This window comes from Pseudophryne corroboree, chromosome 2, assembly GCF_028390025.1.
Source record: "Pseudophryne corroboree isolate aPseCor3 chromosome 2, aPseCor3.hap2, whole genome shotgun sequence".
Taxonomy (NCBI): Eukaryota; Metazoa; Chordata; class Amphibia; order Anura; family Myobatrachidae; genus Pseudophryne; species Pseudophryne corroboree.
The window spans coordinates 876,794,436-876,814,203 of NC_086445.1; the positions used below are offsets into that span (position 1 = coordinate 876,794,436).

At 45.1% G+C, this 19,768-nt stretch overlaps 1 protein-coding gene across 1 annotated transcript in view; it reads left to right on the top strand.

The window, feature by feature from the left end:
* The window catches only part of SSH2 (slingshot protein phosphatase 2), a 393,857-nt gene that overhangs the window by 161,545 nt on the left and 212,544 nt on the right, over positions 1-19,768 (top strand). The window contains exon 3 of the mRNA XM_063955961.1: positions 7,410-7,453. Coding sequence (XP_063812031.1) covers positions 7,410-7,453 — 44 coding nt within the window. The remainder of the gene's footprint in view (positions 1-7,409; positions 7,454-19,768) is intronic.

Below are 19,768 nucleotides of genomic sequence, written 5' to 3' on the forward strand. Positions count from 1 at the left end.
TTCCTCAAGTACCCCCAACAGTTCATGTTTTCCAGGTCACCTAGAAGTTGAACAGGTGTATTCATTACTCACTGACACATTATAAAAGAACGCCAGGTGGCGCAAATTATTTCACTTGCAATCTTGTGAGGAGACCTGGAAAACATGAACTGTTGGGGGTACTTGAGGACCGAGGTTGAGAACCACTGGTTTAGACTATTCAGCTTCCATACAGAGGTCGACAAAACTATTTCAAGTAAAAGTGCCGGTCAACCAGATTTCTGCGTCTACTTGAGTATTTCTAGTCACGGGTGTCCGATGTGCCTTCAGCCAAATGAAAATGTCTCGCATTCTGGCAACTTACACACTTACATATACAGGAGAATGTTGTACATTTCAATTGAACAAGATAACATGGATTTTAGGTTTAATGTTCCCGTTTTGTGCATTGTGGAACATGCAGAGTTGCCAGAACCAATAAAATAATTGAGCTTTGCAGCATTTGACATTTCAATGCACTTGCTTAGAATTGAATCACATGTGCTTTGTGTGTCTGCCCTCTTGTGGTCAAACAGTGAACTGTCATTCACCCTTTTCACATTCAGAATACAAGTTGTTCCATTTTAAATGTAAAAGTAACCATGCTTGTTTATTGTTTCTACATGTAACACCATCTTCTACGGTCTTCATATACCACCTCAGTGTACATTTTTTATTTATATACATATGCGTTTTTGGTTTTCGCCCCCAAATTTTCTGAAACACGGTTCTGTTACCATTATTTTTTTATCAATTCATCATTTTTTTTTCCTTAACGACATTAATAAGTAAATAACCAACTCTTGGTTTGTAACTTAGATCAAGATGGCTGTATATGCAGATTACACACCTTAAACAGTATATGTGGGATATTCATGGGATAATAGCTGCTTTAATGTGATTAGCCAAATATCTCCCTTAAACCAGCACCTGCCTAATCCAGGGTGACAGTAATCGTTTTCTTCATTTATAGCAAACTGGCTCATAGCTAAATGTCACTTGGCATGTAACGCTAAGTAAACATCTCTAATTGTTACAGCAGAGATTACTATACTTCCTCCAATCCCTTCATTGCAGCTTCTAACAACAATCTTACTGTTTGTCCTGGAGCTGTAAGTGGAAGCTGTGGTGTCATATTTGTTTCTGTATTACTGTCTTACATTTCCTGTTTTGTTAATTTTTTTTGTAACTTTTTTTTGTTACATTTAAATAATATAATTTGAACAGTAAGCATTGTGCTAGCATCTTTGACTTCAGTGCCACAGCATCTGTTGGTTTTTTTGGGATTGCTGTGTATTGTCAGTTCCCTCAGTGTTTCCCACCTCCCATAGTACTAGGTGTGGACTTTCCAACCCAGCATTTATCAAAATACTGGTGTTGATTTTTCTAGTTAAGCCATTTGAATAGAAATAATCCCAGGTTTTCTTTATTCGCATATAGAGCTCCTTTTATTCACCTTTTATGTGCTCCTCTGTGACCTTACTGTCAGGTTCTGTTACTATGGGAGTCTTGGTTCCTCCTCTAGCAGGGTTCTCCGTGGCCTTACTGTCAGCATACACCTATACAGCCAAACATGGGGTCTGTATTACTATGGGAGTCTGGGTTCCCGCTCCAGCAGGGTTCTCAGTGACCTTACTGTCAGCTTATACCTATACAGCCAAACATGGGGTCTGTATTACTATGGGAGTCTGGGTTCCCGCTCCAGCAGGGTTCTCCGTGACCTTACTGTCAGCTTATACCTATACAGCCAAACATGGGGTCCGTGTTACTATGGGAGTGTAGGTTCCCCCTCCAGCAGGGTTCTCAGTGACCTTACTGTCAGCTTATACCTATACAGCCAAACATGGGGTCTGTGTTACTATGGGAGTCTGGGTTACCCCTCCAGCAGGGTTCTCAGTGACCTTACTGTCAGCTTATACCTATACAGCCAAACATGGGGTCTGTATTACTATGGGAGTCTAGGTTACCCCTCCAGCAAGGTTCTCAGTGACCTTACTGTCAGCTTATACCTATACAGCCAAACATGGGGTCCGTGTTACTATGGGAGTGTAGGTTCCCCCTCCAGCAGGGTTCTCAGTGACCTTACTGTCAGCTTATACCTATACAGCCAAACATGGGGTCTGTGTTACTATGGGAGTCTGGGTTCCCCCTCCAGCAGGGTTCTCAGTGACCTTACTGTCAGCATACACCTATACAGCCAAACATGGGGTCTGTGTTACTATGGGAGTCTGGGTTCCCCCTCCAGCAGGGTTCTCAATGACCTTACTGTCAGCATACACCTATACAGTCAAACATGGGGTCTGTGTTACTATGGGAAGCCTGGGTTCCCCTCCAGCAGCGTTCTCAGTGAACTTACTGTCAACTTACTCCTATACAGCCAAACATGGGGTCTGGGTTCCCCCTCCAACAGGGTTCTCAGTGACCTTACTGTCGGTATACACCTAGACAGCCAAACATGGGGTCTGTGTTACTATGGTAGTCTGGATTCCCCCTCCAGCAGGGTTCTCAGTGACCTTACTGTCCGCATACAGCTATACAGCCAAACATGGGTTCTGTGTTACTATTAGAAGTCAGGGTTGCAACAAGCATGGGGTCTGTGTTACTATGGAGAGTCTGGGTTCCACTCCAGCAGGGTTCTCTGTGGCCTTACTGTCAGTATACACGTACACAAACAAGCATGGGGTCTGTGTTACTGTGGCAAGTCTGAATTCCCCCGCCAGCAGGGTTCTCAGTGATCTTACTGTCAGTATACACCTACACAACCAAACATGGGATCTGTGGGGATTCTGGATTCCCCCGCCAATAGAGGTTCTCAGTGACCTTATTGTCAGTATGCACTTATACAGCCAAGCACAGGTTCCGTGTTATCATAGAGCAGCAGGGTTTCCCCCCAGCAGTAGTTCTCACTGACTTTAGTGATCCTGTAATAAACCAGTTTCCTTAAATATACTAGGAGGGCATTATTACAGACATGCGTGTGTATGTGATAATAGGGTTAAAAAGAAGAACTATGCATTGCTCCAATGCACCATACAGTCTTTTATAAACTTTTAAATTCTGTAAATATAAAATTTATTTTTTGTTTGAATCTATGGGTTTTAAAGTTGACAACTGTGGCTCATGGTTTGCTGTCAGAGTACTGCCCTCTACTGGCTCATGTTGATTCTACAGCAGCTAACGAATGGCATTACAAATGTTTAAGTATGTGCACTTATCGCCTGCATGTGGTGACAGCAGAGAGACATGTAACCACAGGACAAAGCTCCAGAATCACTGTGTAGAATCTGCTTTTCCTCCATCAAATTTACATTTGGGTAGAGAGATAAAAAATATGTAAAAAATTGTACAGTAGGGGATGTTGCTCAGAATAATGTTCTGCCTGTGGAGATCAAGGATAGAGAAACCTGTTACTTATCAAAAATGTTAACATACCATAAAGAAATGGAAATAAGTTGTTAATTATCTTTTAATGATAATTGGCTTTTTAATGTGAACGTTTATGCTTCGCTTTATGGAAACACTGCTATAATTGTTACACACCATCATGCCGCTTTCTCTTCTCATTCACTTTCTATTTTGATTAAATATATTTTTTATATTTCAGGCTGCAGACTCGCTTACCAAGGAGAAAATTAAAAAGCACGTCAGCATAATTGTCTTATTTAGATCCAATTACCGTGTTGTTAGAACTCTCACATTCCTGTATTAAGGCGATGACTTAGTGTTTGTTTTTATTCCCTCACTGCAAATTGCTCCCGTGTTGGTTTCAGTTACACCACAAAAGGGATTTAACACTTCATCAGGCTAGTCATGTAGTATCTGCCTGTAGATAGAACAGAGGTGCTTATAACTGTCTAATTAACATACAATAGCTGCTTAAAGATTGAGGTTGTGCAGGTGTTTGTCACTATAGAGGATGTGAGTACGGGGGTGTTGTATTGAAGGTCGACCGCTAATGGTCGACAGGGTCACTAGGTCGACAGGTCAAAAGGTCGCCATTAGTTTTTTCATCTTTTTTTGGTATCGTTTTCGCCGTACAGTGACCGGCAACCCCAATTAGCTCGCCATGCTTCGGACAAGGTGCCTCACTCCACTACCGCTACGCTCAGCACAGATTTCCGTTCTCAATCGTAGTCCATGTGGATCGTAAAGTATGAAAAAGTTCAAAGAAAGAAAAAAAATTGAAAAACTCATGTCGACCTTTTGACCTGTCAAATTAGAAACCCTGTCGACAATAGTGGTCGACCTAGACACTGTCGACCTAAAGCCTTGTCGAACTAGAGACCGGATACCGAGTACAGTATGTGCACCTGAGTGACATACTATGGTAGCAGGTCAATGGGATCTGCTTTCTTTACCACTTCCTATATTAATGTCACTTAAATGTTTTTTTTTTATATATATCAAACTCCCCTGCACACCCCTAATTTCCTTAAAGTTGACAGATGTTTAATATTGTGTGCTTAAAAAGGAAGTCTGCCCCCTGATTGTGCAGCTACAGCACTAGTCTCTGGGTCCCAATGGGGGATTTCCACATGATGGCCACCCCATACTAGGCTGGATTTGGAGTGCCATTAAAATAAAATCCTTGTTGAAGTTTGGGAATGATTGCACATGTGCATACAAATATATGCCCTGTGTATACGTAATACATTTCCAAAGCAAACAGAACCAAGCAGTTTTCACTCTATAAGCTCTACCTGTAAGTGTCGCGGACTCTCATTGGTTGCGATTTTATGATCAACGTCAGTGAGGTTCTATCCATTCGCTACAAGCTAGTCATGTAAATGAGGCACTGTGTGCCTCAAGTCTACGTACTGTAGATCATTAACAGGCTGAATCTTGATCGGAAGCAGACCTGTGTATAGCTGATGATAGGGATATGTTAGAAGATGTTCTACACTTGCTTACTTTCCCTATTACTCTCTATTAAAAGTGTTACTATAGCAGCAATTGTTTCCTTAACCACAAACTAGAACAGCAATGAATACCGTGGCTACAGTGCAGTTATTGCTCATGCATGTGGCAAGCCTACATACTGAAGGTGCAGCCACGCATCACGTGTAATTAATCAGATTTACATTGCCACCCATTGTGACATTATAATGTGCATACAGTAGAAGGTTTCATTATCTGCATAAGGGACTGTGAGCTGTGTTGTAGACTTACAGAGAATTAGAGGGTGTTTTACAGTATGGAACTTGCTGGTTGTTGGGATTATACACTATGAATAGCAAAAGTGACTCCTTCTCAGACCCTGCATTTTATCTCCAGTTATTTGATCTCTTTCCATGGTCACATTGTCTGGCTTATGTAGCAATTATCATTCAACCCAGTGTTTCATAACCAGTGCAGCTCCTGACCAAGGTCCCAGACAGTACGTTAGACTGGAGCAGATGAACTAGGACTTATGTATTCTGACAGCATTATAAACTGGAGGAAGAGATCTCTTTTTATTCCTCTTCCCAATATGAAGGGACGTTATCAGCAAAGGGGTATATTCAATTGTAGTCGAAAAATGCCGTCTGTTGAAAAGACGTAATTTTCCAACTTTTTTTTAGGTCGGAAGGGGTTCCAACCTATTCAATATTTTCGACAAGTTGAAAAATTTGACATGTCGGCGGAATAGCTGCCGACAGGTTTTGGCCCCCTTTTCGACCATCTCAGTCTGACATCAAAAGATGTCGGACTGAGATGCGGACCCAGAGGAGGAGAGGGGGGAGAGCCGCAGGGAGACTGGGGACTGCCGCGGGCAGGCAGAGGAGATCAGCGCTACAGCACAGTGCTGCAGCAGGATGACACACACCCGCGCTGCTCACGGTAGCGTCCACCCGGCTCCAGCAAGCTTGCTGGAGCCGGGTGGACACTGCCGTGAGGTCGGGCAGCTGTGTGACATCCATCTGTAGCGCTACCTTAGCGCTGATCTCCTCTGGCTGCCGGCGGCTGTCCCCCGCTGGTCTCCCCGCGGCCCCCCCTCCCTCTCCTCCTCTGCGTCCCTCATCTTTTTCAAGTCGAATTAAGATGAGATTTGAATAGGGGTTCAATCGGATTCATTCCGACAAATACATGTCTGAATGGATCCGACTTTAATTGAATATACCCCATAATGTACACTTCCCCTTCTATTACATATACTGGAGACCCCCGGTACTGTGCTTTTATAGACATTCAGGAAATGGAAACTTGTATTCCAGGATACTTATGTTGCCATCACATAGGCGCATAGCATCTATTTTATCCTGAGCACTGTACGACACAATCTGTGTCCACATCTGCTACATATTAATGTTCTTTTTGTTTTTTCACGTTTAATAATAACATGCCACTTTTTTCCCCAATCCTGATTATTACGCTAGATGTGACCATGAGCAGCTACAGTTGTCAGTGATCTTTCTAGGGAGTCCTATTTCACTTCCAGCAGGAGGATTCCTAACTCGTGTTTCCCCGTACTTCACTTACTTTTTCACATTTCTAATCATTAAATATGGATTTTTTAAAACAGAAAATTTGTAAATGTTATTATACCCACATGATTAATTATCATGATCATTTATTTTTTATTCTTTACCTATAGATATACAGGATTGCATTCTTGTTATGTGTATTATATTGTCAGATTATGAATATACTGTGTGTGTAATATATATATATATATGTGTGTGTGTGTATGTATATATATATGTGTGTGTGTGTGTGTGTATATATATATATATATATACATATATATACATACGTGTATGTATGTATGTATCCTTTTTAAATGAGCAAAACATATCAGTGCCGTAACCAATAATTAGTGTGGTATCCATACTACAGTGTGGATGGTGTAATGAATATCAAGGTGTCAAGGATTTGATTCCCACCATGGCCCTAACTGTGTGAAAGTTTGTATATTCTCACCATGCTTGCGTGGGTTTTCTCCGTACTCTGGTTTCCTCCCACATTCCAAAAATATACTGGTAGGTTAATTGACTGTCAACAAAAATTAACCCTAGTGTATAAGTACATGTATGTATGTGTGTGTGTGTGTGTGTGTGTGTGTGTGTGTGTGTGTATGTATATATATATATATATATATATGTGTGTGTGTGTGTGTGTGTGTGTATATATATATATAAAATATATATATATATATATATATATATAAATATAAAATGTGTCCGTGTTTAGGGCAGACTAGATGGGCCAAGTTCTTATCTGCCATCAAATTTCATGTTTCAATAGCTTCACTACGTGCTTATGGAGGTGTGAGGAACTTCTTGCTTCTGTGAAGTCATTACTTTCTGGCTAACTATTGGTCCAGCCCAAAAAATGGCCACCTGCACTCAGTAGAAGTAACAAGTACAATGTGCGCATGTTATAATAGTTTTTTTTTCTTCTTTTGTACACAGGAGGCAGACAGTGGAGAGGAAGAGTGCCGGTCACAGCCTAGAAGGTACATTTTGTTTTATAGTATCCTGAACTGTTACCTCTGTTATCCTTTGATATTAAACACAAAACGCTACCATCTTCTTCAGCAGAATACTGTTTTTCCCATGTGACTGGAAGCTTTCTCTCCACTTACAAATGTCCAAATTCCATCTACCGTCTTTAACGTTTTATGAAGCAGTTATAGATGTGTCTTGCCATTAATACAGATAATAAAGATTCTTAATGAGTTTGAATCATAGAAAATATAGTTAAAGCTTTCCAGTAGCTAAAATTGTGTCTCTCTTGTGAAGATCTGGTGATCTGTAATGAATGTGATACATCCTGCCAACTTATCGCATGCATAGCACGTTTATTAATGCCATATACATAAATAAATAAAATAAAAAAGGAAAAAAGGACAGCACTTCCGATAAGAGCTGTCTGTTGCATTGCGAAGATGTCCGGGTTCATGATATGGGAGTCCTAGCATGCATGTCCGTCATCTTGTGCATTTGTATGTCAGAGAAGGATCTGGGGAATACTTCATAAAGTAGCCAATATACCTCTATAGGCATCACCATCTATAGAAGGTGTTGCCTATTGGGTACAAGATCTGGGAGGTTTGGCTTTCCAGAGCGTAATACATATGGGGAATGCGGTTAACCACATTTTGACCGCATTTCACCCTCAGTACGGGATGCAGTCAGTTTACCTCCAATCAAAATCCCGACGTTCAAAATCCCGACACCAATTGTCCGATGGTCAAAATCCCGACAAGGTCAAAATCCTGACATGGACAAAATACCGACATTTAAAATACCGACAAAGTCAAAATACCGACATGTAAAATGCCGACAGGTCAAAATACCGACATGCGCTTTTCATGATTTTTTTCATTGAAACCGACTTGTTCATACTTTACCATCCCAGTGGACCTGGAGGGGGAATATAATAGTGTGCCGAGCGCAGCGAGGCACCGTGCCCGAAGCATGGCGAGCGCAGCGGTACACTTTATATGGTGTCCATGTTGACTTGTGTCGACATACACACACAAAAACAACAAAAAACGTATGTCGGTATTTTGACCTGTCGGCATTTTACATGTCGGTATTTTGACCTTGTCTGTATTTTAAATGTCGGTATTTTGTCCATGTCGGGATTTTGACCTTGTCGGATTTTGACCATCGGTCAATTGGTGTCGGTATTTTGAACGTCGGTATTTTGATTGGAGGTATTTCATACCGATCCCCTCAGTACATCACACATTTGTCCACATAATGTATTCTTACATGTTGGTGCTGCAGAAACTTTGTTGCACCTTAAAAATAAAGGATACCAATAGTGGTTATCTCTGTTTGATCAGTAATGCTTTCTTCTTAAGTTGTAAAGTAAAAGGAAATTAAACACCTGTATCTGTTTCTTGGGCGTTTATTATGTGTCCTATTAGGTCAGTCTGTGAATGGACATTGACAGGTAGTTATTTGCTTCCCATAGCATTAAAGTAAGATTTATATGGAATTTATCACTTCCTCCATTATTAGTGTGGAAGTTGACTGTGGGAAATCCTTTATTTTGTAGGGAATGGGTGACACCATCCTCTATTCCTTACACTTGCCAACCAGACAGGTGTGAGAATCAGAAAGTGAGAGATTCTGTTTTTTGTTTTTTTTAAAGAGGCATTCATTTATATTGCAAAATCCGCCTGGTTTTGCCAACTGAATGATTGCCACATTAAAAAAAACAGAACGCTCCCAAAATCTCTTACTTTCTGATTCTCATACCCTATTACATTTCCACCACGTATCTCTAGTTTAATAATGTCCTGCTCCTGTTATTGATGACCTTGTTGATTGCAGTAGCCTAGTCTGAATTAGGTATTGTTACCTGTAACACCACTTAGTCCATTACACTATTGCAATTAGAAAAACAGGAGCAGAACATTATCAAACAATGGAGTATATTTACTAAGGTCCCGACTTCATTCGAGTTTGTTTTTTGTTTTTTTCAAAGTGTGATCTCGGGAATTTACTAAACACAAATCTTGGCAGTGTTGGGGCTATTCGTATTGAGATAGGGCTGAAACACACACGCCGGCTCCCGCCGCCCGGCAAAATCCTGCCCGGAGTTTTACCGCTGCCGCGCTGCAGAGACACACGCAGCGCAATGTGTCCTTTCACACTCCCCGACCCCAGCCCGGCTGCCGGGTTGCAGCCGGAAATATCCACTGGAAGGTCCGGCTGCCGGCTCGGGGCCGTGACGTCTTTGAAGGCAGAGAACCGTGTGTGTGAAGGGGAGCTTTCACACACAACGGGTTTTTTCAAGCCGTGTCTGCTGCTGTGCATGCGCACAGCATTACACACGGCTCAAAGCCGTTGTGTGTGAAAGACTCTGCCGGATGGCAAAAAGCCAGACAAAGTTTGTCCGGCATTTTGCCATCCGGTGAAAACTGGGTAATGTGTAGCCCATACACTGCTTACCACACAAATACGAATGAATAAACCATCGGTCAAACACGTCTGTTATTTTATACAACTCGGTAATTTACTAAGAATTCGTATTCTCAATCACTGCCGACAACAGCCAAACACTGCCGGGAAAGCATAGAATGCATAAAAAATATGGAGCTTTCAAATAGAACTGCTTTTTGCTGGCATGTTTGGATGGTCATGCATGGATCTGTGAGACCTGTGCATGCTTATCAATGTTAAAGGGTCTGAAAGAGTTTAAAATCAGCTGTATTATTTATTAAAGTTTTACTGTCACTGTGTGTGTATTGTTTTTATTTGGGTATTTCTTTTGTTGTAGAACTACAGGTACCAGCGGGCCCGTTATTTCCCCGCATTCTGGTACTTGTGGTTCTCCAAGTCACAGCAAGCGTGGGAGGCTTGCGGGGACTTGTAGTTCCACAACAAAAGACAATATTCTTTTTTTTACACTTTGAAAAGCTATCGGCCCCCCATCCACCGCCCATGGATGGGGGGAACAGCATTGGGCTTCACCCCTGGCCCTTGGGTGCTTGGAGGGGGGGGGGGAGAACCCTTGATTTAAGGGGTCCCCACTCCCTCAGGGAACCCCTGCCAGTGGTGACTAGTTGGGGGGGGGGGGGGGGGGGGTAATGCCTCCGCCGCAGGGATCAGTATAAATGTGTCCCCCGGCTGTGGCATTACCTCTCTGGCTAGTGGAGCCCGGTGCTGGTTTTAAAAATACGGGGGACCCCTACATCTTTTGTCCCCCGTGTTTTTGGAATCCGGACCGGACAAAGAGCCCGGTGCTGGCTGTCTTAATACGGGGGAACTCTATGCATGCTTAGGAGGGGGGGGACCACACCATTTTTGGGGGGATTTTTAACTATTTCTATACTGTACACAATGAAGCCCTGCACAGATCTCACTGTGTAAAGTCCGGCAGTGTTTTACTGTTCTCTCCCGTAAAACACTGCCGGAAATACGAATTACTTCGAGTTCGGTGAACTCGAATTACAAATCACGGTAGTTTAGTAAATTACCGTGTTTTGTTTCAAAAAGTTGCATTCGTACACTGCCGATGTCAGCCGAGATTGATCTTGGCTGAAATCGGCATAAATATGAATCTTAGTAAATATACCCCAATGAATTTGTCATGTTGAGTAATTTGAGCTGCTGCACAAGTTTCCAAAGCCTGGGGAAATCGGATTTCTAGAGTGACTTTTTTACCATCACCGAGGACAAGTATGTTAAAAAAGAATCTGCGCCTTTTAAGAATTTTTTTTTATTACGCTGTAAGGAGAGTATTCTTCTTCTGGTGTCTAGTTAATATTTCCCCTTTTTCTGTCTGAGAGGCAACATGCAGGCGTGATTGTGTTATCTGTACAGTCTGTGCCTCACCGCAAGACATCTTACACAAGAACACTGTTTCCTGTAGTGCTGCAGGTTCCCACTACACTTTCAGATTTGTTTATGTATCTTACGCCAGGTAATAGTGACTTTGTCTTCCTTTGCAGGTGACACACAACTTATTGGCTTCAGATTTAATAAACTTAATTATGTAGCTTAAATAAAAAAAGCCCTACATTATCAGAAAATGTATTCAAGAATATTAGTCCCTGCTTGAGAGGAGCTTATGTTCTAATTTCCTTAATACAAATGATCATAGATATACACACACTACATATATATATATATATATATATATATATATGTGTGTGTGTATGTATGCGTGTGTGTGTGTGTGTATGTATGTATGTATGTGTATGTATATATATATATATATATATAGACAGACAGTGTGTGTGTGTGTGTGTGTGTGTGTGTAGGTACGGGTCGTTGGGTCGACAGTCATTAGGGCGACTACTGAAGGTCGACATGTACTAGGTCGACAGGTGAAAAGGTCAACATGAGTTTTTTGGACTTTTTTTGTTGTAGTTTTCTTTGTCAAGTCACCCCAATTAGTGCACCGTGTCCCCTCACATGGCTCGCTTTGCTCGTTCCCAATTGTAGTCCACGTGGATCGTACAGTATGAAAAAGTCCAAAAATGAAAAGAAAAAAAAAGTGAAAAACTCATGTCAACCTTTTGACCTGTCGACCTAGTGCATGTCGGCCCAATGCCCATGGTCGACCTAATGACTGTCGACCTAACGTCCGTATCACGGGTGTGTCTGCTATCTATCTATCTATCTATCTATCTATCTATCTATCTATCTATCTATCTATCTATCTATCTATCTATCTATCAATATAATAGCCCAGATCTGTGACTCTGTGCCTGTGTCTCTAACGCTGGGCGGAGTCACAGATGTGGGCTAATCTATGCAGATCAGTGACGTCTGGCAATGAGGAGCAGCTGGCACGGGCATGGCATCGGCAAGGGGGTGTGAGGGGGTACACGTACGCCGTACAAACAGACAGGGCCACTGGCTTACTGTGTGCTTGACCCCACACATCAGCACGCTCAGCAGGGGCTCGCTGGCGCATGACAGCTTTGGCGCTCATGTCCCCAGTCTTCCGACCAAGGTACGGTCCAGCCGGATCCATCATCCCTCCGGTCCCGCCGGGCGGTGATGTGAGCCCGGAAGGCTACTCTCTGTCTGACGCTGAGCAGGTCTCACTCTGGCTCCCTGCCTGAGCGCCGGTGCCTCTCACCTGCCGGCTGTCACAGTAGCCCATGCAACGGCCTGACACAGTGAGGATAGAGGCAACCCTGCACCGCGCTCCCATTGCCGGATCAGCCCTCCCGCAGGTCTCCGTCCGGTGTTCACGGTAGAGCCGGTCCCAGCTTCGAACACAATCGCTGCCTGCTGTGGCCAGTGCGGACCGCTGCATGTGGGGCGGGTGGTGGGGGGAGATGTGAGGCAGCAGCCTGTGCGGTAACAGAGCGGGTTATGTGGGAGCAGGGACACCGCAGACTGCTGCGCTCCCCGGCTGTCCGCGACAGCGCTATAGTTACCCTGGCACTGAGCCTGGTGCCTGCGGCCCAAACGGAGGAACACCCGCAACCCCCGGCCAAGCACCGCAATGAGACAGTACGAGAGAGGCAGACATGGCATGTGTGTGCGGGAGCTGCTGCAGCTGCTGAGAGATAGGATTATAGGGGCAGAGATTAGCAGTGTGACTGATAGCTGTTACTGCATACCCTCAAACTACCTTTTCTGGCAGGTACAGTACCCGCAGCGCCTCTGCATCCCACCACCATCCGCCGCACCTGCCCCGCCCCCACCCCTCGACATACGCGGTGCCTCCGGAAAACCCCTTCCCCACCCACAGCCCCCACTCCCCTGCCCCTCCCCCAACCGCAGCACCTCCCAACCACAGGCCCCCCTTCACCCACAGCATCTACAGACACCCTCCCCCATCCGCGGTCATCCCTCGCACCCGCCCCTCCACCACCCGCAGTGCCTTCTGATCCCCTATCCCACCAGCAGCCCCCCTGCACATGCGGCACCTCCGGAGCCCCTACACCACCCACGGACCCCACTCCCTACTCCCGCCCACAGCATATCCAAACCCTCTCCGCAACCCGCGCCGCCCTCCACCTGCAGCATCTACAGACACCCTCCACCATCCGCAGTCCCCCCCACAACCACCCCTCTCCCACCCGCAGCGCCTCCTGACCCCCTACCCCCACCTGTGGCACCCCCGCACCCACCCCTCCACCACCCGGAGCACCTCTGGACCCCACCTGCGGCACCCCCACCCCTCCACCACACGTGGTACTTCCAAACCCCCTACACCACCTGCCGCCGCCACCCTTCCCCCACCCGCAGCACCTCCCGACCCCATCCGCCGCACCTCCGCCCCCTGCGGCACCCCCACCCCTCCCCTACTTGCGGCGCCTCAGAACTCCCGACCCCACCCACCGCTCCCACTCCCCCGCCCCTCCCCCACCCACACCACCTCCCAACCCCCTCCACCATCCGCGGTCCCCCCCCCCTCTGCAAACGCTTCACCCGCTGCACCTCCTAGCCCCCTACCCCATACGCAGCACCCTGCACCTGCCCCTCCCGCAGCGCTTCCGGACCCCCTCTCCCATCTGCCGCACCCCCGCACATGCCCCTCCCCCACACACGTCGCTTCTTGACCCCCTACCCCACCCGTGGCACACCTGCCCCTTTCCCACCTGCAGCGCCTCCGGAACCCCCTCCCCCATACGCAACATCCCCGCACCTGCCCATCCCCCCCACCCGCGGCACCCCCGCCCCTCCCTCACCATAGCACCTCCGGATCCCACTCCACCGCCCAACCCCACCCGCAGCACCTCTCCACCCCCTTCCCCATCCGCGGTCCCCCCCCCCCACACCCGCTGCATTCTGTACATTGTGCCCTGCAGGCACTGTTCATGCCATTGCAAGGGGCTACGCACCCTTCACCATCGGACGCCCTTTCATTGTGCAATATTTAACCACTAACAAAACTTAATACATATATTGAACCCTAGAAAGGCATGCAGGGGTTAAGCAGGCGTAGCCCCTTACGATGGTGTAAAGAGCGCCCGTAGTGTGTGTGTATGTATGTATGTAAGTGTGTGTGTGTATATATTCACTCCAAATTCACAATAACAACGATACCTGGGTGACTGCAATGATTATTGAACATGGCAGGGGGTGGATATGCGGCACTCACAGGTCTCCTTAGTTGCAGCAAAGCTGTTGCATAAATCAGCTGGACGCTGCTGGATGCTGGTCAACGTTTCAGTTTAATACAGTAAAATTTCATCAGGACATGAAAGCACACATACGATCTTACCTTATATAGCAAAGACAGGAAAGGAACACCATTAGAGCTTCCTGCCACCGTGCACCACGATCACACCATTGGGACCGATGACGTCACAAAACTCCAACGCGCCCTAGCCGGTGCCGTTTCCTTCCAGAAAGCATGTTGTGCCCACCCTATACTCTCTGTATTTATATGTGCTCGATTCTCGAAAATGGCTGTAATGTACCATTGCGCGCATGCATTTATGTAGATGTATAGAGAAAATGTTGCTTTCATTCAGGGAAATATGAAGTCTACATTTTGGATAAGACAACAAGAAAGTGATTTCACTCTCTACAGCAGAGGTGGCCAAAAGGTAGATCTCGATCTACCAGTAGCTTGCGGAGAGTCCGCTGGTAGATTGCGACAGACTTAACAAAAAATAACTGTAAGTAGCCTGCCGCCGCTGCTTCTCTTCACAGTTCCCAGGATTGCATTGCGCGGGTGACGTCATGGCTAGTTGGATCCTGTTTGATCCAACCGACAGTGGCGACGACAGGAGAAGCAGCCAGCGGGACTCCATGTAGCGTGAAAGCGGGAGCCGTGACTGCAGGGAGAGGGAGGACTGAAGCTAGGCACAGAGGGGGGTTATTTGATGTTGTCATTCTTAATGCTTTTTTTAAATGTGAGTATTATTATTGGTGCTGTTATTTCATGGCATCATTATTAATGCTGTTCTTAAATGTGAGCGTTATTATTAGTGTTATTTGACGCATGTGATCACTGGTAAGTAAGTGGACAAAAAGTAGATCCCAGGTCCCAAAAGTCCGGCCACCCCTGCTCTACAGTATATTGTTGGACCATGAGAAGAAACTCCCAGAATCCAAGAGGAGATATACAGTACAAATTCCATGCCGAAAGCACTCTGGGCTGAAACTGAACTCAAGGCCACAGTACGGCAGCAGCAATATTATCCATGACACCATGCTATAAACTGAATTGCTTATCTCTCTGTACTGGAGTGTGAATATTACACAGTAGTTAAGAGAAACCTAAGAATACAAGACATAAACAAAAGAGATTATAGTTAAATAATTTATGGTTTTGCTGATGTGTAAAATTTCGTTTTTCGATGTATCTGTTCCGACAGTATAAGATGGATTCACTTACATTCAGGTGTGTCTGAGTTCAAAAATAGGAAACTTTACACAGGTTCGTCTAGCAAAAAATGGGTGTTGTCAAAATCCTGTGGGTCTGTTTTGTCTAATGTGGGCATTGTTTTACACGTCCAAGCTAATGCTTGGCCATGTTGAGACCTAACCCCCCCACCCCCCAAATAAAATTAGAAATTGTCCTAGCATTTGCTATGATAAACCCTCAAATCTGCTTGGATTTTGATCTATATGACTGGCAAATATGGGTGGCTCTTGACTATAATGTAATGTATAATAACAGTAATGGACCAATGTATTGGCCCCTAGGGAGCTGCAAATTTACTTTTATCCCTTAACTGCCAGTTCATCCACATGTGTTGTCCCCTGATTCCTTGTGCCTTAGCCCAAAAAAATCAAAATAATATTCTAGTAGCCTGTCTACTCCGTAGGAATGTCATTAATTCCTTGTGCATTTTAGAGTCTATGGGGTATATGCAATTGCGGTCGAATTGACGCGAAAGTCGAAAAACGGGACATTTTCGACAAAAAAAAACATGTCGAATTGGATTCGTCAATGCAATACAGTACTTTTCGACAAAATATCTTCCGTTTCAGATTCAACTTTTTGCAAATCGACATTTTCAAAATTCGACATGTCTGCAATGGTCAAAATGCGGCTTTTCGACAAAAGTATATTCAATTGAAGAATTACGATTCGTCAACAGTGCTTTTCGACAGCAAATTCGTCATTTTCAGTCCGCCTCACTTTGCTGGCGGGATCTAATAAAAATTTTTTACTTTTTTGTTTTTTTTGCTTTTTGGATTGCTAATAGCAAATCTATTTATATTTGAAGGGATTATCTACTTGGTTTGTCTTTTTTTGACTCACAAGTATTATTTAATTGATTTTTTTAAAGAATATTTTTTTTCTTCACTCTGCTGAGGGAAATGTACCCATGATTCCACAGTTTTACCCAGGATACACTTCTGCAAAGCCCCTCCTATCGCCTCACTCCTGGTTTTTTGAGACTTCTAGGGAGAAGGAGCCATTACAGTCAGCTCAGTTGTAACAAGAACACTTGTTATATCATACTTGATATATCAAACTTATAAACTTGATATATCATACTTGTTATATCACACTTGTTATATCAAACTTGATATACTTGTATATCAGTTGTAACAAGAACATTGGAATAGTGTTTTAAAGCCAGTATAATTTGCACAGTGTTTTGTAACCTATGGGGTATATGCAATTGCGGTCTAATTCCCGAAAATGTCGAAAAATGGGACATTTTCGCCAAATTTTTTTTCCCGACAATGCAATTCAGTACTTTTCTTCAAAAAAACGGACTTTCCAAATTCGACTTTTTGAAATTCGACATTTGTCAAATTCGACATTTCTGCAATGGTACAAATGCGGCAATTCGACAAAAGTATATTCAATTGAAGTTTGTAAATTCGACAACAGTGCTTTTAGACAGTAAATTCGTCATTTTCAATCCGCCACACTTTGCTGGCGGAATCTAATAAAAAAATTTAAAAACATGTTTTTTTTTGTGTTTTTTTTATTGGTAATAGCATATCTATTTATATTAGAAGGGATTAGGTACTTGGTTTGTCTATTTTGGAGGCACAAGTATTATTTATATATTTTTAAAAATATATATATATTTTTTTTAAATGGAATGTTAAAAATCAGAAAAAAAATTGCGTGGGGTCCCCCCTCCTAAGCATAACCAGCCTCGGGCTCTTCGAGCCGGTCCTGGTTCTAAAAATCCGGGGGGAAAACTGACAGGGGACCCCCCGTATTTTTAAAACCAGCACCGGGCTCTGCGCCTGGTGCAAAAAATACGGGGGACAAAAAGTGTAGGGGTCCCCTGTATTTTTTACACCAGCATCGGGCTCCACTAGCTGGACAGATAATGCCACAGCCGGGGATCACTTTTTTATACAGCGCCCTGCGGCCATGGCATTAAATATCCAATTAGTCACCCCTGGCCGTGGTACCCTGGGAGAGTGGGGACCCCTTCAATCAAGGGCCCCCCCCCCAGCCACCCAAGGGCCATGGGTGAAGCCCGAGGCTGTCCCCCCCCATCCAAGGGCTGCGGATGGGGGGCTGATAGCCTTGAGAAAATTGAAAGAATATTGTTTTTTCCAGTAGTACAACAAGTCCCAGCAAGCCTCCCCCGCAAGCTGGTACTTGGAGAACCACAAGTACCAGCATGGGGGAGAAAAACGGGCCCGCTGGTACCTGTAGTTCTACTGAAAAAAAAATACCCAAATAAAAACAGGACATGCACACCGTGAGAGTAAAACTTTATTTCACACATGTCGACACACACATACTTACCTATGTTCACACGCCGACCTCTGTCCACTTGTCCAAGTAGAATCCACGGTGTACCTGTGAATAAAATTATACTCACCTCAATCCAGTGTCCGGATCTTTTAAAATAATCCTCGTACTTGGCAAAACAACAAAACGAACACCCGGACCAAACGGACTGAAAGGGGTCCCATGTTTACACATGGGACCCCTTTCCCCGAATGCAGAGACCCCCCCGTGACTGCTGTCACAGAAAGGTCCCTTCAGCCAATCAGCGAGCGCAACGTCGTGGCACTCTGCTGATTGGCTATGCGCGTCTGAGCTGTCAGACAGCGCATCGCAAAGCCTCTCCATTATATTCAATGGTGGGAACTTTGCGGTCAGCGGTGAGGTCAGCCGCGGTCAGCGGCTGACCGCGGGTAACCCCACCGCTGACCGCAAAGTTCCTACCATTGAAACTAATGGAGGGAGCTGTACGATGCGCTGTCTGCCAGCAGACGCGCATACAGCCAATCAGGTGAGTGCCACGAAGTAGCGCTTCCTGATTGGCTTAAGAGACCTTTCTGTGACAGCAGTCACGGGGGGGGGGGGGGGGTCCTCTGCATTCGGGGAAAGGGGTCCCATGTGTAAACATGGGACCCCTTTCAGTCCGTTTGGTCCGGGTGTTCGTTTTGTTGTTTTGCCAAATACGAGGATTATTTTAAAAGTTCCGGACACTGGATTGAGGCGAGTATAATTTTATTCACAGGTACACCATGGATTCTACTTGGACAAGTGGACAGAGGTCGGCGTGTGAACATAGGTAAGTATGTGTGTGTCGACATGTGTGAAATAAAGTTTTACTCTCACGGTGTGCGTGTCCTGTTTTTATTTGGGTATTTTTTTTCAGTAGAACTACAGGTACCAGCGGGCCCGTTTCTCTCCCGTATGCTGGTACTTGTGGTTCTCCAAGTACCAGCTTGCGGGGGAGGCTTGCTGGGACTTGTAGTACTACTGGAAAAAACAATATTCTTTCAATTTTCTCTAGGCTATCAGCCTCCCATCCGCAGCCCTTGGATGGGGGGGACAGCCTCGGGCTTCACCCCTGGCCCTTGGGTGGCTGGGGGGGACCCCTTGATTGAAGGGGTCCCCACTCCCCCAGGGTACCCCGGCCAGGGGTGACTAGTTGGATATTTAATGCCACGGCCACAGGGCGCTGTATAAAAGTGACCCCCGGCTGTGGCATTATCTGTCCAGCTAGTGGAGCCCGATGCTGGTGTAAAAAATACGGGGGACCCCTACTCCTTTTGTCCCCCGTATTTTTTGCACCAGCACCAGGCGCAGAGCCCGGTGCTGGTTTTAAAAATACGGGGGATCCCCTGTCAGTTTTCCCCCCGGATTTTTAGAACCAGGACCGGCTCGAAGAGCCCGAGGCTGGTTATGCTGTGGAGGGGGGACCCCACGCAATTTTTTTCCGGGTTTTTTCCCGTTTTTCCCCCATTTTTTAAAAAATCGGATCAAAATCCGTCAAATCGGAGGTTTTTCGACAGCGGGACTGTCGAATCCGTTTTTTATTGAATATGTTGAATTCCGGCACCCACTTGTCGGAATTCGACGGTCGAATTGTGTCGAATTAAAAAAACGGGCGAAAAATTGCCGCGATTCGCCGGTAATTGCATATACCCCTATGTGTTTTAAAACCCCAGGA